The 20499-nt window shown below is 38.3% G+C and overlaps 1 protein-coding gene across 1 annotated transcript in view; it reads left to right on the forward strand.

Annotated features, from left to right (window-relative positions):
• Positions 1-20499, forward strand: part of ANO4 (anoctamin 4) — a gene marked incomplete at its 5' end in the record, with an annotated part of 126652 nt that overhangs the window by 87241 nt on the left and 18912 nt on the right. Inside the window, 5 exons of the mRNA XM_082767328.1 lie at positions 4969-5051; positions 11150-11290; positions 13657-13821; positions 17479-17515; positions 20044-20155. Coding sequence (XP_082623454.1) covers positions 4969-5051; positions 11150-11290; positions 13657-13821; positions 17479-17515; positions 20044-20155 — 538 coding nt within the window. The remainder of the gene's footprint in view (positions 1-4968; positions 5052-11149; positions 11291-13656; positions 13822-17478; positions 17516-20043; positions 20156-20499) is intronic.

The raw sequence follows: 20499 nt of genomic DNA on the forward strand, positions 1-20499 counted from the left end.
CTCAGGTAGCCATGCCTGCTGTCTCCCATGTCTTGGAGAAGGCTGGGCCAGCTGAGCATGCTTCGTTGAGCAGGCTTTCTCTCTCTCCTAGCTCTAGTTGATAGAAGCTGCACCCCACTTGGGTCAGCTTCTCCTTCTTCTCTCTTCTTAGGTATCACTGTCAGACTACAAGCCCCAGTGCCCTTGGGGGTTGTCTTCCCACCAGCCTGTCAGGTCTGGGGATTGCACTGCCCATCCATGCATCTCCAGCACCTAAACACACAGGGAAGAAAGTAAAAAATACAATAAAAGTTGTCCTATGTGTATTTTGGCTAATGGAGAAGAGACTATAGGACAGTGGCTAGGACAAGGACTTTCTCCCCCACTTTTGTTAGATTACACTGTGCTTGTGAGCTTACCACCCAGAGGGATGTAGAGGCAGCAACAGGAAGAAGGGTGTGAGTATAGGGTGATGGTCTGGGGAATGGTCCAATGCTATGGCTCCACCCAAAATCTAGTCCCTTGAGTAACACTCGGCTGAGACAACAGTGAGATTATGGAGATATTCTCAATACAGTTAGGGCTATATCTACATTAGAATAAGGAAAACAACACTCCTCAGTGATTTTATTGTCCTGTGTTTATGAGTTGGCTGACCTCCTGTCTTAAATAGATTCTCAATCTGCAGTAAGCCTACTGGCAGCTGCAGGTGTTACCATCATTTCAGTAAATCATAGGAGAAGACAAGAAGCAATGATAGCATTTTGATCATGGAAATAATTTTTCTGTCAGAGTGAAGCAACTGGCAAGCAGGTGACAAATTGGCTAAGAAAAGTTCAGCCTTCTAGATGATCCAGTTTGACAGAGAGTGACATACAAAATGATGATGGCAGTGCCACTGCCTTATTATCCAAAGAACCTTTTCTCACTGTCTTTAAATACATTGGTATTTCTCATTGGTACTTCTCATTGGTATCCCATCCTGAGGGAGAAGTCTCAGCCATTTGCATGGGGGTTTCAGAAACCAGGCATGGTTGGGCTTTCTTTGAAGAAAAAGTTGGTTTTCTTCCTTTTATTCTAAAGTCATCTTTAGTTGATGGACAAAGCAGGCTGCCTGCTTGCTTTATAAATAAAAATAAAATGCATTTCCAAATGATGAAACAACTGCTGTGGTTAGCCTAGGGAGAGAAATCACCATCACAAACATCACACCCCACAAGTGGGCTGCTTGAGTAGTGTAGGAGCAAAGAGCCTGGCTGTAGTACTCTGAAGCACAGGTACCCATCTTTTGTAATGTTTCTTTGTGAAGAAAGTCCCATCAAAGTAAGTCTTGAATTGCCAAGTGCACCAGGAAGTACTGGATGAGAAACACACTTTTCATCAAAAAAATATTTTGACCCACCACTTCACTTGTTGTATTTCTACCTCATTTAAGCAAAGTACCATATAAGAAGTGAAAGTAAATCATATAATAGGGAAAAAAATACACTTACTAAAGTATATACATAGGAAACAATAAGTCCCTATAATCACTAATACTCTTTTTCTTGGTGGACAGATTGCCATTGATGCTCAAAGTTTCACCTCAGAAACTACAGAATAATATTCCTTTTGAGAATCTATAGTCTTAATAATGTTTTCCAGATGCTCAAAGCTTTCAGAATGAGGGAAGCAATAGTAGGTTTTGTGTTTCTGTGCTACAGGGAACCACATACACTTTGCCCTTTATGTATGCCTTGAGATATGTCAAGCTTGACAAACCCATAGGTCCAGTTTCTAGGAAAGACTCATTCTCTATTTTTTCTATCCAAACTGGATTCATAGCAAAGACAGAGTATGAGAGAAACATGTTCATTCCAAGTACGTTGTCATTTAAAGTGTAGAAAGAAGTAATTCTTGAAAGAAAGAAAGAAAGAAAGAAAGAAAGAAAGAAAGAAAGAAAGAAAGAAAGAAAGAAAGAAAGAAAGAAAGAGGAAAAAAAAAAAAAAAAAAAAAAAAAAAGGTAAATCATTTGACTTCCACTATACTGTTGTAAAGCCAGACAAAAGTAGTTTTTGTTTTTCCAGTTGGAAGAAGCTTTTGCTTATCTAGTACTGGAAAAAAACAGTGCAAAGATGTCACTGTCTAGACATTGCCTGAAGCTCAACAGCAAAGTTCAGCTAGAAAGTCCAACTATTTATCATTTCTAATGCTTTGCTAGAGACACAGTGGACTGATGTTGGTTTATTCCTCTTCCTCTGCATATCTTTGGAGGACTATGGGATGCAAGAAAAGTCCTTTTTATAATCTCTTCTTGTCTATCTACAAGCTTGTTTCCTTTGATGAAGGAGATAACATTAGAACACTTGCTGAAAGGCAAATCGGGAGAGGAAAAAAGGCCTTACATGAAAAATTTAACACTTTTTTTCCAAGCAATAAGAAATGCCAACATAAAACATTTTTCTAAATATATCAGCTGGTCTAATAAAAGATACTACATTCCTAAAAACCCTGCCTCTAGCATAAAACATTCACATTGATGTGCTCTCTGAGGAGACAGAATTTAAGGAGGTCCTTTAGCAGTAGTATTGGCATGCTGAACATATTCTAAAGGTGAGAAGAGATATATTAAAAGGTGTTCTTAAATACAGTAGGGAAAGAATTTCTGAAAGAAAGTCAGGACTAAGCTATTTGCTGCAAAAGGCCATTTGCATTACTAGAGAAGATCATAACTTGGTTCAAAAGCATCAGAGGAGGTGATATTAAGAGAGATGTTTATTCGAGTGGATGCTGAAGTTTGAGTTGCAAGGCTGATCTCTAAAGACCAAAAATAATATACAAAAAAAAAAAAAAAAAAACTGATAACCTGGGAGTTAAGGCCAATGAGAAATTCAAAATTCCAAGCAGGATTTTTGGAGAATTATTAGCATCTGGTTTAAATATACCAGTTGGAAAATAGGAGGACAGTAAGTACAACTGTGTCATGTTACACTGTCAAAGTCAGAAAAGAATGCTGAACTGTGATAGAGGCTATTAGTGGTTACTTCAAAAGAAGCAGGGAAATTTCAAAATGCAATACTTTTGAGAAGACATCAGTAGTACAGTGAATCAATCAAAGATGATTATTTATAGCACATTTTATAATATCTAGCAAGGGAAAAGTGCATATGACCTGGATAGAGGGAAGTGTGGTACAGCAAAAGCAAGAACAGAGCTGTAGAGATCATCCTACTTTATACTTAATGATTGGAAAACAGCTTTCTATAGAAGCTTCAGGAGCTGCACATACTAACTCTGACAGGTGCTAAATATTCTAAATATAGTGTGAATAGAATCCTCACTACAGGTGAGTGAAAAACAAGAAAAAAAGTAAGTATAATTTGTCATAGATTTATCTGAGAGGTTCAGGCCTGTGTAGTCATACACCCACTTAAGTTCTGCTTCCAGATGCTTTTTGGTATGGAAGCAGAGTGGGGGTAGTCAATCAGATTTGTTTCTCCCAGAACTCCAAAAAGGGCAGGGCTACTTGCTTAGCCTGTATAAAATAAATCAGCATGAGCTGATAGGAGAGAAGAAGCTCCAGCAGAAGACAAGTCAAGGAATGAACCAATGTGGTGGTTCAGCAGCAGCAGCAGCACAGCCTCATTAGCACTTAGTAGTTTTGTTGATCCCAACCTGTTGATCCAACACTGCAATTATTGTAAAAATTCATAGCCATTATCTATGTCTATGATACAGACATCAGGAGATCAGGAGATTAAATGTCTCCCTTAATTATATTAAAGTAGCCGGTTACCTGCAGTAACAAGACTACAGCTTTCAGAATGAGGATGGCATGATATATGAAAATGTCTTCAAACCAAAAAACTACCTCCTTAAATGTGCTTTTTGATCTTACCTGATCTGCTTGCAGTGTTCATTTTCTAAGCATATCTTAGCTGCACTGACTGATACATTAAACTATAATAATTCTTCCTGGCTAAAAAATTCACCAAACTTATTTCAGTGCTTAGCATGTCATTATCAATATGCTGCAGTAAAGCAGATGGTCCATTAAGGAGACCCTTTTAGGATTGGATGTGGGACATATTGCCATGCTATCATGATGCTGTTACAGCAGATACTGTCCTAGTTCATGAAGAAAAAGGTTTATGTTCTTCATGGTTATCAGTCAGATGCTTTTCACTGAGCAGTAAATGCAAGAGCTAAACCTCACAGTGGGAGCTTATATATTCTTTTAACAAAATAAATTTTAAAAAGTCTAACCATAAATAGTCGTTCAGTATTAATCTCCAGAATATGAATGTATGATTGGATGACTGAAAGCTTCCGTGGTTGTTCTTTCCATTACAAAATGGAAGCAGTCATGTACAAGCATATTACAGCATCTTGAACTCTGTCATTAAATGCTATTCAGCACAGAATGTTTAATTGTCAGCTGTGTGACACACTACATATACACAATCATGTAGGGTAAAAGATATCATCTGGGTTAGCAAAGCGTAAGACAATATTCCATTTTCTTCAGTAGTAGTCAGCAGATTTGCACATTCACCTGAATAGGCTTCCCCTGGATTCCATTTCCTGTGTATTTTAAATCATCTTCAAAGAAGGAAAGTTACTTCTTAATCTACAGTAGCCTCTGTAAACATTTAGCTTCATCAGAAGTCTGCTGTGTTTAGTAATGATGACTCACAGGAACAATTTTATTTTTTTGAGAGTCTTCCCTTGGTTGGTTAGAAATTAAACATTTTCATTTAGCACTAAGTGAACTCTCTAAAGCCTCAATCATACTTGACACAAGCAGAGTAATCCTTAGAAAGCAATACATTTTGAAAGCAGTTTTGATCATCAGCCTGATTTCCTGTTTAAAAGAACCCTTTTATGCAAAGAGATGAAAATAATGCAACAGCTTCATTCATCAGTTCTGTGATAGTACTTAACATTTTCTAGTCTTAATGACAATTCTTTGTGGTTTTGTTTTTGTTTTTGTTTTTCTGTTTGCTTCAGCTACTGTTTTTCTGGAGTTTTGGAAAAGAAGGCGAGCAGTAATTGCTTATGACTGGGACTTGATAGACTGGGAAGAAGAAGAGGTTTGTATTTAAAAAATGTATTCTCTAATAATTAATACAAAAAAGATTTGGTTAAAAATATAAGAACATTTTTCTTTTGGATTTATTTTTAATTCATTCTTCAAAACTTCATAAACTAGAAAATAAGCATTTTTTTCCTTAGATGTTTCCTCCGGAATGTGAAGAAACTTTCCCCAGGGCAAACCAGCCTCTCTTTTACACCTCTGTAAATCCAAACTGATGGAGATAAACCAATTCAATGCACTTAATTCATTCCCTGTGGGCAGAAGAAATCCCTTTAAGTAGCAAACAGTGAAAAGCAGTCTTAACCATTTCCCATGGTGGTTACTAGAAAGGAACACCGTGCTCTTGGGACTGAGAACTGATGTCTGAGGGGAACTAGCAGGTTTTATTGTGCAGGAGAAAAGCAAGGTTCTGTGGGTGTGGCAGGAAAAGTGTTCCTTGAGTGGGATTTGGATGTACAGGTGTCCACTGTTTTCTTTCCTTACTCTGCGGAGACTGTACTGAAGTTCATGGAGGGACTGTAAGAGACTGCTGGACTGCTATGAATACAGTTGAACTTCTATATTGTTGCCTCCATGGAAAAAAAAAATATAAGTATATTTTTCACTAGTCTTGCCAGCAGAGAAACAGACTTCTGAGTTATGTGCTTTTTCTCTGTGAGGCAATGTAGTTCACTGAGGCCATGACATGGTAAAATTGCTCATTTGCTGGTAGGATGTTTTTTGTATTTGTGTGTTTTTGTTTTAATTTGGTTTGTCTGTTTGTTTTGTTGGTTTGTTTGTTTGTTTGTTCATTTGTTTTTTTGAAATGTTTAATGACTAAGAAAATAAGGCAAGAACCTGAAGTGAAATAACTTACACAACTAGATACTGGCTTCTTTATATCAACAAGACTATCAGTATTTGTGCACATATGCTGCCAAGTCTCAGCCACTTCAGGACTTTTCTGGTATATGTAGAGAACACTGATCTACCTCTCCTGAGATTAGCAGCCTGCTCTTGCCAATGCTGATGAGTAACAGAGAGAGGACACTGAGACAGTCCTGCCTGAGCTTCAGATATTGATCACCATTGAACTGCAGTGATCTTGTCCCTCTTGGCAAAAAGGCCACTGCTGCTGCTGGCAGGTAGAGCAGAATACAGATATATCAAACTTTAAGTCAGGACAGGATTACAGTTCAGTTTCCCACAAGGAGAAGAAACCTTTGGACTGAAAAAATACACCACCAAGTCATTTATTTTTTTCCCTGGGAAGACTGGTCTGGCAGGCAGACAGTCATGGAATGGGATGCTATATGTCTGCACCTTTTGCCATTTAAGATTCCTGGAATTGGGATTTATGCAGATTTATAAAGCCATCTATCCAAATTTTCCTTTTTTATAGCCAGTTTATTTACAAATACTGGATTCTCTAGTAAAGTTATCTTTAGGTGATGCCTTGCTTTTCCTTTTCTTTTTCATTTCTCCTTTTCTTTTTTCTTTTCTTTTTTTCTTTTTTTCTTTTTTTTTCATTTTTCTTTTTCCTTTTTTCTTTTTTTTTTTTCTTTTTTTTTTTTTTTCTTTCCTGTAATAATAGTACTAAGCAATATCTGTCTGCTGTGGTAAGGCTCGGAAGAGCCTTTTTCTTAGGAGTGAGCACCACAGGTCCAAGCCCATTCAGGACCAGTCCTTATTCTGTTTCCCTCTCCTCTTCGTGCACATGCCCACTGCTTTACTTGCAACCTTGCTGCTGCCACTGAAGGTTCTTGTCCTCTTGCAGAGGCTGGAGGAAAGTTTTCCTATGTAAGACTTGCTCTCTGATTTCTAAAAGCAGTAACATGTCTATGTCTTAGGGAAAAAAAAAAAAAAAAAGGCAGCCATCCCATCAGCTGGAATAACTGAAAAGACAGAAGGTAAGCAATAGAGTTTGATTTTTTCTCTTCTGGTCATAAAGACTGTCCAAGCTTCTTGTAGTTGAAACTATCCTCTTAGAAATGTGATGCATTTATTTTATGATGTTGGTCAAATAACATTATTTTTGATAAGACATGTTTGTGTCCCACTGACATATTATTTCAGTCTGGCCTGCAGAATAGCATATGCATATCTGTGATTTTCAGAGGACACCTGATCCCTCTGGATGGTCAGCTGGTCCTTTTTTCTCACACCAGGCTTTTACCAGTGAGGTCTGTCAACAAGGCCATAATCATGTATCTTGGGGCACTGTTGAGTGTACCTGCGCCACAGTTATTCACTGAGCCATTCTGGAGGGAGCTTTTTCGGTCTCTACAGCAGGAAGCAGAAGCCTTTCAGAAGCAGTGTGCCAGATGGTACTTTCTCTCCTGAGTTAGAGGTTAAACATGCCAATAAGAACTCAATTGGCTGCTTCTCGAAGATTTATGTGACCAAACATCAGAGCATCAGTATCCAGTTGTCATTTGAGACATCACCTCCTCCCTTCTGCTTTGTTCAACGTGCAGGGGGGTCCCAGAGGTGGGAGCTGCTTGCCTCCCAGAGGTGTCTTCTCTGGAGATACTATAGCTGCCAGTGCCAAACACTGCTGCACAACACAAAAAGGTTCCTGCTTTCAGGTCAGCTCTACTGATCACTGACTTATCTCCTAGAAGTATCAGATAATGCATTTTTCTTTTTCCACCGGGCTCTTTGCTGGACATTGACCCCAACACAGTCACAGATTTGGAGGCACGTGTCCCCAGGTGAAGAAGCGCTGAGTTTATTTCCCTTTTCTGTAGTTCAAAGTCCACCTTCACTTTGCAATTGCCTTCAGCTGCAAGCAGGATGACCTGAAAACCATGGCCTTCACAAAGGAGACTTAGTTCCATGGGTGGCTCTGCTGTCATTGTCCCAGTGATCAAGATTCAGACTTTGGTGGGGTTTTTTTGTTAATCCCCTTTCTACATCTGGGATAAACAGGACAATATATACTTGGAGTAGGAAAGATTGGATTTATACAAGAATTCACTTGTTGAAGAACTCAGAAACCTCCTGAAAAAAAAAGGATATATTGCAGAAAGAAATCTAGAGTAGCTCTTCTGCAGAAAGGTCTGGTCTAAGGCAATACACATTAGTCCATATTTGATATTCCAGAAACCAGAACGGTTTCTTCTGTGGAAAAAAAAAAAAAAAAAAAAAGAGTGAGAGAGAGAGAATTTGAATGATGCATGGTTGAGAAGAAGGGAAGAAGAACAGCCTGTTTTATTGATAAATGTCTGCAGATTGAAAAAGACGCATCATGTGGAGTTGATCATGATGTTGTATATGTCAGTGATATGTCAGTGAAACTTTGTCTCCATAAGATGAAATGTTACTCCTAAAAATGCTTCTTTCTAATAAAATCTCTGACAATTAGATTTCTTCTCTTCATTCCATTCAGTTAGCACTGGACAAACTGAGCCAACTTCTTTTATTAGCTATTTCACAGAAATCAATTAAACAGCCCTAATTACCATTCTAAGTCACAAGCTTCTATTAATGAAAATTGTTGTTTTTATTAACATTAGCTGCCATCTCTAGCTTTTGCTTCCTTCAATTTTCATTGTCAAATTGAAAAATGTTCTGCTACAATGGGAAATTTGCTAATTCCTAACAACAATAGACTGAAATAGAAAAAAAAATATCAAGCAATTAAGATGACAGGAAGGAGAATTCAAATTGTTCATGTACATGACCTTCTGAATGCCTGACCACTTTAGCTTTTCGCCAAAGGAGGGCATGCCACAGACCCTGGAGTGTCTGGGTCCCTCAGTATGGGGACATGGGCACAATGTATACTGCCTCCTTCAGCCCTGCATATCTGTATTTATTTTCCTTGTAAATGAGATGCAAGGTGGGAAACGTCGACAGTAACAGGGTCTTGCCTGGGGTGTGCAACAAGAAACCAACTGCACTGTGTTCCTGGACTCTGAGATATGGTTTCTGTCACTATTTGCAGTGCACTCTTCCTTTTCTTCAGTGTCATTTTGTATATTGTTAATGTGAGGCAGATATAGAACTGTCTGCTTCCTTCTCAAAGCTGTGCTCAACATTGCTGAGTGTCATTAAACAAGTATGAAGGTTCATGCCAGAGTTTCAGTTCTGTGTGGAGATTTATCTCTAAAAATAGCATTTGCATTTGCATTATCTGAATTGACTGGAGATTGTAGAAGATACCTAGATTTATGGACAGGTGTGTACAGTAAGAAAGCTTCCTTATAGCGCAGATCGTAAAATGTAATCAGGCCTTGGCTTAGAGAGGGCTGCAGAAAAGAAAGGCTTTCTTGCGTATTGCTCAGTGGGTCAGCTGGCAGAGCCCTTCCACAATCTGCAGAGCTCAATTCTCGAGTGCCCTGCTTCAATGCCATCACACTCTGTCCTTTTGGATGTCCCTGGGCACATGGTAATATTACTTGTATTGTTTCTCCTGCTAGATTCTCATCTTCTCAACAGCCTTCTGCCCTGATATGGCAGAAACAATGTGAGCAGGACAGAATAAGAGCAAGGTAGTACCCTGCCTCCACAGAAACATGCTTTGCCTTTGTGTATACCCCAAATAAGTGTTGCTCTGCCAAGGTTCAGATGCTTATTTCCTGTGTGCCATGTTGCATTCTCACTTTCTTTTTTTTTTTTTTTTTTACACGTGCAAAATTTTGTCTGTGTTTAATCATAGGGAAAAGATATATTAGCTTGTCTAGCTCAGCCACTAGCTAATGTAGTGCTAGTTCCCTCAAGCACATAGTTAGACAAACATTGCAGCCAAGCATGCATGACTCTCATCTTTATTTAAATAGCATGTTACCAGGTTGCTGTTTGAATTTGGAAATTAAGGGTATTGAGAAAGTGCCTTCAAAACTTCTGACTGAGATTGAGACTTTTTTTACTTTTCCCAGAGGAATTTTATTAAAAGGATGTAGGATTTTAGGATATCTTGTTTTTATTCATATTTTAAAGTCTTGCATGAGCAACTACCATTCGCTAGTTTCAATGTAGCTATATAAGGTCTGCTCATTTCTAAGCTTTTAGAATGATTAACCTATAGCCATAATCAATAACTTTCAGTCAGGAAAAGTTCAATTAAGAGCAGCTGAAGTGTTGGAAGTGAATGAAATCGGTGCGTTGGGCTCTTAACTGTTACAACAAAATGCACAGCAGAGACCTGGCAGAAAAACTGCAAAGGCAGTCGAGAGGTGCCTCTGTGCTTCCTCATAGCCAGCTGTACGATGAGCCAGTTCTCCAGCATGTACCAGAGCACTGTAACACTCGATTTAATGTGTATGGTCTGTCAGCAGCTGTCAGAGTCCATCCCAGCAGCCTGTTGCTTGCTCTCATCTCTGGCAGCATCCCTGATGTCAGGCTTGGGAGAGGTGGCCCAGGACAAGCCAGGACAGGCTGGTGGCGGTGAACCTGCTGGATGGCAAGGCAGGGGGGGAGCTGTACTGCAGCTGAAAACTATGCAGTGTCAGCTGAACCCTGTCTTCTAACATGGCTGTAAACAGATGTAACCAAGTCGCAGTCTAAAAAATCCCCAGGTTTCATTTTGGAAGAGAGTATTACAGCAAAGCAGGACTTAAAATTTCTGCTGCTGAAAGCTGCTCCTGCTATTGGTATTGTCCAAGCTAAAAAGGAATTTAACTATAACAGTTTTAGTTTTTTAATAAAACTAAAAAGTTATGCTGGATGGCATGGCCTCTCTAAATAATGAAAGTCTTCTGCTGCTGTTACCTAACTGCTGAGCAAACAGCAATTGGGTTTGGAAAATGAAGCAGCCTCCCGTCATCATTGTAAAGTTCCAGTATCAATAGGATAATGCTAGTCTGGAAAGCCCTGTGATAGCAATTTTGAAATGACATGGCTTGCAGTCATATAGTTTGAAAAGGTATTGTTTAGATAAGTAGTCAATCGGGGAGTTTACTAAATGATTCCAATATGGTTTTATGGATATAGTGATGCATTCGAGTCTTCATGACAGATAGCTGATTTCCCAGCTCAGCTTTTATAGTATCTGTGCCAGCTACTGAATTCCAAGGTATAATTCTCATTAACAGTGATCTGAAAAAATGATCTGAAGTCAGAATCTTTCCTAGCTGTACTGTACATGAACGTTGTCTGTCTGTTCTCTAGGAGGAAATACGCCCGCAGTTTGAAGCCAAGTACTCCAAGAAAGAGCGAATGAACCCCATATCCGGGAAGCCAGAGCCTTATCAAGCATTTGCAGATAAATGCAGCAGACTCATTGTTTCTGCATCTGGAATATTTTTTATGGTTTGAGAACTTTTATTTCTTTTCCTGTTTAAAATAATACAAAGTAACATTATCTCTGATGAGAGAGCATGGAGATACTGGATATGACTGAAAGAGCAATAAGCTCTTTCATGTCTACTGCTGACTGAAAATCTGTACAGAGCAAATATCCCAAGTTTCTGTTAAGTCCCACATTAGTTTACTCTTTGCTGAGTCTCACAGTTAGTTAAATCTTTCCTTCAAGGTCCAGATTCAGGAGTCCTGCTAGGGCTATATGCATAGGCAATGTGTAACTATACAAGTGCTGGAGTAGTGACATTATCAGATTTAGGAACCAACTTCAGCTGACTGAATTTCCTTACCCTCCCCATGTAGATAGTGCAGAGTGATGGAGAGGTGCCATGGGGGAGTCAGTTGTTCACTCTACAGAGAACTTAGCTTAGGTGCCTAAAGTGCTTAAAGATCTATTTTTTTCAGTGTACTGCAGAGGTAAGAAAAGAGGGCTTTTATTCCTAGTGCAATTGAAATAGAGATATTGAAGTTCCTTGTCTAAAATATGGCCTCTCTCCCCCTTCCAAACTACAAATCTGTATGCATCAGTGGAGTCTCAGTGAAGTCTCTCCTAACAGAGCAGCAAGCATTTCTGCTAAAATGCTCCCTATCCCCTAACTTTTCTGAATCTGTTATTCACGAGTATTCACATGACAGCAGTAGCAGTAGGATTATCTTGAAAACACAGTTGTCATCAACTTGGACATTTACTACTGCTTTTCCAGGTGTATTTCTGTATTTTGTATTTTTGTATATGTGTATATATATATATACTTTTTTCTTTTTTTGAAAAAAAAAAAAAAATGAAAATTTCGCCCTTTGAAAAGACATTCATTAATCTTCTTGGCTTAGTGGTAGATCTTACTCAAACTGCTAGAGAGAGTAGCCTTGTCCTGAATTTCATGCTCTACAAATTGTCTCCGTAATAGTCCTTGAAACAAGACAAGGATTGTTTTCACTGAAGATACTTTTTAATGTTGGCATAGCATGGGCTTCCAATTAGAAAAATAATGATATTTCCCCTTTTATGTAAAAAATATCCATTAAAAAGAATAGTTTTAAGCACAGGAGATGCGTTTACCAAAACTTCAAGTTAGAGCTTTTCTCAAAATCTCACAGCATTGACTCACAGTGCAGTTATAAATACAGCTTCAACTGGATCAGTGCTTCCATGTTACCAAAGGAAAGGGGTCCTTCTTCTTGGCTCTGTGCAGGGAATCCAGAAGCAATCCTCTAACTCGGTAACTCTGCAATGTTTCTATGTGCTGCCAGTGTGGTAGCAAATAATCTAATAAACTGCCCCTTCACATTCACACACACCTAACTTTTTTTGTTCTTCTGCACTGTGATTATGTCAAACAGTGTTGTCACTAATAACATATGAAAACAGCTTGATTAGCACTTAATATTTTCAAAATCATTGTTCCCATTCAATTACCTTAGATATGTGTTGGTTTTGACAGGTTTAAGTCATTTTTGCATAACTTCAGTATGCATCTAGCTTTTGGAAGTACTATCTGTCTTCTACTGAAGAAACTCTCCCTGTCTAATAAGATAGCTAACGGGTACTGTGTCAGCATTTGTATGAGATGCGTCACCCATACTAATTCCCAACTGTTTGTCCTTTAGGTGGTTTGCTAAACTGTGACATAAATTGGTCACGATGGAAAACAGTTGTCATTTAGTGCTCAACTGTTGCATATGGAACATCAAGTGATTTAACAGGCTGGCTCAGCTGCATGGCTCTCACATTATAAGTGTCACATTTGCTGAAAGACTCATCAGAGAAGAAATTACCAGGGCAATTGAATTTGTTACCTTCCCCAGGCAGAATCTTTCCAGAACTGCAACAAGAAACAGCTTGCAAGAGGAGCTTGCTAGGGTTGCTGCTGAGACAGTGCTTACAAATGGAGACATTTTTTCCTGCAAGTGTGAAGCACAAATTGCACCCCAGATACAGCATCATCACACTAGGACATTGGTTTGAGAATAGCCTTTGTACATTGTCAAACATACATGTAAGACAAATTCCCAGTTCCCAGAGCTGGCAATACTGTTTTCCACATGAATGCTGTGGAGCAGATACATTAGTCAAGAAAATGCTTAAAATGAAAAATTATTTTAATATGACTTTATAGGCATTTTGCATTATGGAAATAAAAAGGAATCCACAATAAGAGGAATATTCAAGTTGAAACTTTTCTCTAGAACCAAAGTTGATGTGTATTTCAAGCCTTTCTTTTCATTGGTATGGTTTTCAGTTTCAAAAAAAAAAAGTTTACACCTGTTCTATCTCTCTTTTTTTTGTTTTGTTTTGTTTTGTTTTCCTCCTTCAGATATGTGTGGTGATTGCTGCTGTTTTTGGCATTGTTATTTACCGTGTTGTGACTGTCAGCACTTTTGCTGCCTTTAAGTGGGCTTTAATCAGGAATAACTCTCAGGTTGCAACTACAGGGACTGCAGTGTGCATCAACTTTTGCATTATCATGCTACTGAATGTGGTGAGTAGAACTCATACATTCAAAGAGAGTCACCAGATTGGTAGATATCTCAGCCTGCAGAGTACTGAATACTTTCAAATCCTGACTTCAGCAGAAACGGAGGTTACATGATGCCTTGCTAAGCTGGACATGACAATTTTGTTCATGGACATGTCAACACTTATGTGAAGTACAATTCTGAAACCAATACATTAAGTAAAGCATATTTGATTGTTCTAAAAAAAAAAAAAAAATATTTTAAGAAGACATATCCATGCTTCTGTTTTATCCTTTGCCTCATTTTTTTTTTTTTCCTTTTTCATGTTTGCAGGTTTCAGCCTGTTTAATCAATATCCTTGTTTTTAATAAGTGTTTGGTTGTTCTTTTTTAAGTACGTTGACCAAGTGTAGCTCTTATTTGAACTAATTTATGTTATTTCAGCTTCAGTTTTCATGTTAGCACCAGTCAGGATGTGCATGTACAGAATGTACAGATACAATGCCCATATGCAGAAGGGGTGAAAGCTTCATGAGGCTTGAGCAGACATGACTTGTTCCATGAGCTGCTTATGGCCTTTTCAAGGTGACAGCAGCAGAGATGTGATCTAGGTGCATTTGGGGGGAAGGGGTTGCTCACTGGCTGAGGTTAGCCTACTGTGAACATGTGAAATGGTTTGGAACTGGGCTTGGGCATTTCCAGGTAGCAACAGTCCCAGTAATAGAATTTACCATAGACTAAATAGGGAAAAAGTTTCATCCTCCCATCAAGATGCAGATATTGCTGTGGTAGCAATGTGCCTTCTGTTAATTGATCTTGGCAAGAAATGTATGGCCTTTTACTCTCAGATAAGTGTGTTTTGTTAACTGTCATTATAAGACTGCATTTTAAGGGAGAGGAGGAATCAGCCTACAAATCATCCAGGTACTGGAGTATCTCTGCCCACTCAATGGCAAGAGTCTTCTATCAAAAGCATGTTAGGCTTTGCTTCAGAACATATGCTGACTTACCTGGGAAATTTATAGAGGAATTACAAGATGTTATTTCAGGCCTGCATGTTTACAAGGACTGGCTTGGAGATTATTTTCATATCTGTGCAATACTGAAGCATTTCCATCATCTAAAAAATAATTCAAACAGCCCATTTTTTATAGAGCAGTAGGTTCCAAGAAGCGTTGTGGCAGGGCTTCACTTCTCCCTTGTCATAGGCAAGACTGGATTGGCAATTAGAACAGTCTATCAAGAATTGTTGACTATGTTTCCCCTAGGGTGGGACAATAGGCTGAGAAAGGGCAGAAAGAAGAGGTGGAAGCTGTTAATTCTCTTTGAATTTGTACTGAGGGCTCTCTTCTTCTATGCTGTTTTTGATTTATTGTTTGTTATCTGCAGCTTTGGGGGATTTTCTTTAATCTACATAGAGCACACAATAAGCATAGAAGAAATAAAAAGAAAACTATATATATCTATGTCAGTACAGCATCTGTTTCCAAGTCCTCAATATAAGCCATTGTATATGCAGTGAAGCAGCAACAAAGCAATATTGCGCAAACAAAAATACTTGGTTCTCAAAGAGTTCTACAGCTTAGAGAAATTTTTAAAATATTGAGGGATGGCTTGAGGTTGCCTTTTGAGAAACTGTTTTATTTCCCAAAATATATCAAATTAATAGAGCACTGCAAAGATGGATTCCTTAAGCTTTGTGCACATTGCCATGCAATAGGCACCATATCCTTAGAACTGAATATCACTCATGGAAACAAAAGATCCCCAAAATATGAAACTGCATTAGCTGCATTAGTCAGAGGAGTTACAAACATTAAACCTCACTTCCTATGATGGATAAATGTAGTTTACTGAAGGACAGTAGTGCAGTTTCTTTTGAAAAAAAAAAAAATCTCTTTTTTCCCATCAGCAATCAGGTAGTTGAATTGTGTACAAACTGTGACTCAAGAAAAACAGAAGTAGAGAAAGCTAAGACAGTATAATAAAACCAGAATGGACCAAGACATATATAACAGTAGGGAATTCTCTACTAGGAAGCCTGGAAAACAGCTGGTGATTCTAATACAAGCTGACAACCTCTCTAATCATCAGGGGAAAGGTACAGAGCACAAGTAAGTTCTAGACTACATGCTCTGAGAGCTAGGTAAATACACTGATGCATCATCCATCATGACAGAATGATCTGACCTACAAGCGTAAGATCACCCAGACAGTCATGCTGCCTGACCTGGGAACAATCATTGGCTTTACTTAGGTTAATAAAAGCTCTTAATTCCAGTGACACTGTACATAGAAAATATGAACTACATAATCCTTGAGGAGATCCCTTCGGATGAGTAGTGATAAACTGCGGTAGCAGGTAATCTGGTCCAAATGCTGTTAAGAGAAGCTCTAGTGCAGTCTTACTGTTCCACGAGGAACAGCAACAACATACAGGTTTGATACCCACATCCACAGAGCGATGTACATTTATAAAATAGCCTACTCCCTGCTGGGTTCAAGATATAAACCATCCAGACATTTAGCACTTTTGCAGTTGCCCTTAGGAGATGCTTTTAAACCTAGAAGAAACCATCTTTTTCATTACTTGAATCAAAACGTTTTACACCAAAGACAGCAAAAATCTGTTCATAGCAAGAAGTGGTTGTTAACACAGATGAGATAATTCAGGATAACTTCAGACCTTAAGCAGTCAGTTTAATCTATAAATTGTACTTACTTCAATTTAAGTAACAATGGTTTATAGGAATAAGTGCAAATGAAAAGAAACATTGTTTATATGCAATTTAGAAATAATTAAGTACTTGAGCCTGAAATATGAGGAATTTTTTACCCCTGTATGCATCAGTGAGAATTAAGGACATTTAGCATTTTGTGGGAGCAGACCATAGCCTCATTTGAAGCAAATGGAAATGGTTGTATTAATTTACATTAATAATGATGGTGGTGGTGGTATGCTTTACAGGTTCAAAAGCTGTTTGCAAACAATAACGGTGGAAACACTCCAAGTTAGTTTTCATGAGTTTTATTAAGTTAGCAATTTCACAGAGAATTGGAGATCTTGGTACATGCTAATCTCAGCAAGTGCCATTTAGGATTTAGAACAGCGTCACTGACACAGGGTAAGATATGTGTCTGGAGGTAGGGATTATGAAAGGCTTTCTCTGAAGAACCTTGACTCCCCAGTGACTTCATTCCTTTCAGCACCAGAAAGAAAGAGAAAAAGAAAACAGAAGGAAAAAGAAAAAGGGGGGAAAAAAGACAGAAAAACAAAAAGGCACCAGAAAACTGCATCCCAGAGCACAGAGTGGTTTTCTTTGTGAGATAAATGCTCCATAAGTAACCAAAACAAAAATCCCAATCCACAATTCTGCTTTATGTTTTGGAAAAGTTGTCAAACCCTTTTTCACTGTGTACATAAAATAGGGACAGTGACAGCTTTTTTTCCACATTTATTGTAGATGAAAAGAGCTGTGTATAAGCTTTACAAATATTACTATTCTTTGATTGATTCTCTGATTATTGTATTATTAATATATAGTTTTATTATCATCATTGCCAGAGCATCACAGGGATCATTTGAATGTGAGATTTGACATGTAAAAACAATTACTTAGAAACAGTACTATAGTTTTTGAGTTGGCCATGTTCTAAGAGCCTGTTTCTTCTCTGTTACAGCTGTATGAAAAGGTAGCTCTTTTCCTGACAAATTTAGGTAAGTGGTGTTAAATACACAGTTGAATGATATTGTGCTGATTTTTTGTCCCTATATTGTGACAGCATTCAAACTGTCTGTATAGATATGAAAAGTCCTGATTAATTTGATATCTATAAGAATGAAAGTTTTTCTTAGGTTTAATAAAGAAGAGTATCAACTAAGCTATAGTACAATGGAATCAGCAGTACCAAGAAACCCTCCTGCAGTCCGTGGTTCCTGTTCCAACCCCTTACCTTGTAAAAAATTAAACAAATTGTTACCATGGGGGCAGAAGCATAAGTTTTCAGAGAGACTGAATGTTCAAACTCCCAACTTTTGCAGAAACCTGGAAACAAAAGAATCACTTTTGGAAGCCAGATTTGTAGCTTGAAACTGAAGTTCTTACTGACTCTCAAACATATCTGTGTAGGAGGGTCAGTATTTGGAAGGGAAAATAAGTAGGTGACTCATCAGCTTTGCCGACACCTGAACTCTAGTGGTACTCTAAGTAATTTTTCAGGTCAGCCTTAAAGGTGATCTTTATGCTAGGGTAAGGTTGACATATTTATTTGTTTTTACAGTCAGCTAGTACTAGAGTAGCAAATAACTCATCTATCCACAGCTCAGGCAGTCTCTGGAGATCTTGATCACACTGGAAGATTGCAGTGGTTGGTGGCAGTTGGCAAGGGCTCCTTGATGTCAAGAAGCCTGAAATGAGATGCTTGCTAAAGTCCTGCAAAATCAACCATATCATTGAATGTGTATGAGAATTTTTTTTAGGAGATTAGTTTGAGTTTGTGTTCAGTAATATGTTTTGGACCAGGACTACAGATTTCCACTGTGTTCAGTAATATATTTTGGACCAGGACTACAGATTTCCACCTCTGCTTAGAGGAACAGCTGATGCTAGCTATTGTCAGGGCTTTTTTACATCTAGAAAGTCCTAGGCAATGTGTTCAAAGTGTGTCTGTGTGAGGTAGCATTTTATACTGTTGTTTCTTAGATTAAGATTCCTCATTTTTATGTCTTATATTTAAAATATTATTGCCATTCTGCACCCATGGAAAAGACATCTACTAATTACAGCTAAGAAATACAACTTTTTCAAGTATGTTGTTTGTGTAGGCTATGCACTTTTTTCTCTTTGACATCCTGGGGACAGTAAGACATGGTCTAGAGACCTTGAAGTTTGCTTACTTTCTGCCAGGTTATCATCGAGGTAGGTCTGCTTCTTGTAGCCTCTGCAGATATAACTTGTGTTGAGGATTCAGTGGGTCAAGCTGTTCTGACCATGTTCAGCATTTATTGTACTATTTACTCTGGTGGCCTAAGTAGCTGATTTGATTTGAATGATCTTTATCAGTGTAATAAGCTCAGAGTGGATTTGGCAGCAAAGCTACATTCAGGATGTCCTTCTTCATATTTTACATGACCTTTTCGGAACTCACGTCTGTGTTACTCCAGAGTTTTGCCATTCTCTCTGATAGGAATATGAGCAAAGCTTCAGCTGCAGCAGCCCTGTAAAAGTCAAACTTATCCTTTCCACGGACTGGCATCAAAAATCCACAATGCTTCATTTCTTTCTGCTTAGCTGAATATATATGTAGTGGCATGCACAGACTTCGCTTTCTTGACAAGTTACTTCCAAATTACTAGAGTAGTTGTTAATTAATAGTCTATTTTACACTTTTGTTGAGTCATCTATTTGAAATTTCCTCATAGATAGTGTGGCTCCAATTAAAGAGAATCTAGTTTATCATTTTTGTGCTTGTACACCCTTTGAAGTACATACATGTATACAAGTACTACCAATATGATGCCCAGAACTGTCATAACTACCTCTACTTCTGTGATTACTCCTGTTCATAGCAATGTATTACTAACAGGCTCATGCCAACTGGAAAGCAGTTACAGGACATGATAGTGGTGTGTTGGTGTAGTAGTTGTTTTGTTAACTCCTGCTTTGATTACTCTGTAGATTAAGGGCGAAGCGAAGGCATACATCTTCCCCTTTCCCATTTGCCTTACCCATCTATTGCAAAGTATTTTTTCTCTGTCTTCTGTGAGGAGCTCCCTGGGACAAGGAAAGTGGCACTCTGCTGATACCTGTATAGAGTCCTTAGGTGCCAGCATGGTAGGCACATCCATGAAACAGAAACAGAAGGAAGATTTACTTCAGTTCAGCGTGACATTTCTAACCAAAAGGCACTTACACAGCTTACAGTGGCATGCTTTGCGTCCATGTCGTCATGGTAGACTGCAGAGCGGGAAATGAGAGAAAAACCTGAGTCTGTAAGAATATACATGTTATCTTGCAGTCTTCTGGGAATATACGTACCCAGATACCTAAACAGGTTTCTAAGTCTTTACAAGCTAGCTTGCTGTGTGCTTCTTTTGGATACAATTTCTACTGTCATCTTATATATAGAAATCAGCAGGCTAATTTACAAATACATTGCCAGCTCAGATAGGTGCCTGCAGCCTTTGCGCCAAGTGAAATTGTTAATCTGATTAAGCCTCTCAAACTCTGCTCTCTTTCTTCACAGAACAGCCTCGTACCGAATCTGAGTGGGAAAACAGCTTCACTCTGAAAATGTTTCTTTTTCAGTTTGTCAACCTGAACAGTTCTACCTTTTATATAGCATTCTTCCTTGGAAGGTAGGAATGATATCTTCAACCTTGTATTCACAAAATAAGTGGAGAGGAGAAATAAGATGGACAGTAATGAAAAAAATAGGACCATACTATCTCACATCTTAAAATGCAAATTTCTTACTAGCTCAGTGGGAAAATTGCAGTTTTATTTTCCTTTCAAAGGGCCAGAAATAGACAGGTAGTTTTCATTTCCTAATATCATATTGACGTAATGCTAACTCTTAGCAATTTCACAACTGGGAACTGATGCCACCCCCAATAATATGCATGCAGGCCACTTAGTTCTCTCTTCATGTGTGTAATTTGTATGGTAAGTAAATAATTCAACATCGTGTCTTTTTTTCTTT

The sequence above is a fragment of the Aythya marila genome, assembly GCF_965140915.1.
Source record: "Aythya marila genome assembly, chromosome: 1".
Lineage (NCBI taxonomy): Eukaryota > Metazoa > Chordata > Aves > Anseriformes > Anatidae > Aythya > Aythya marila.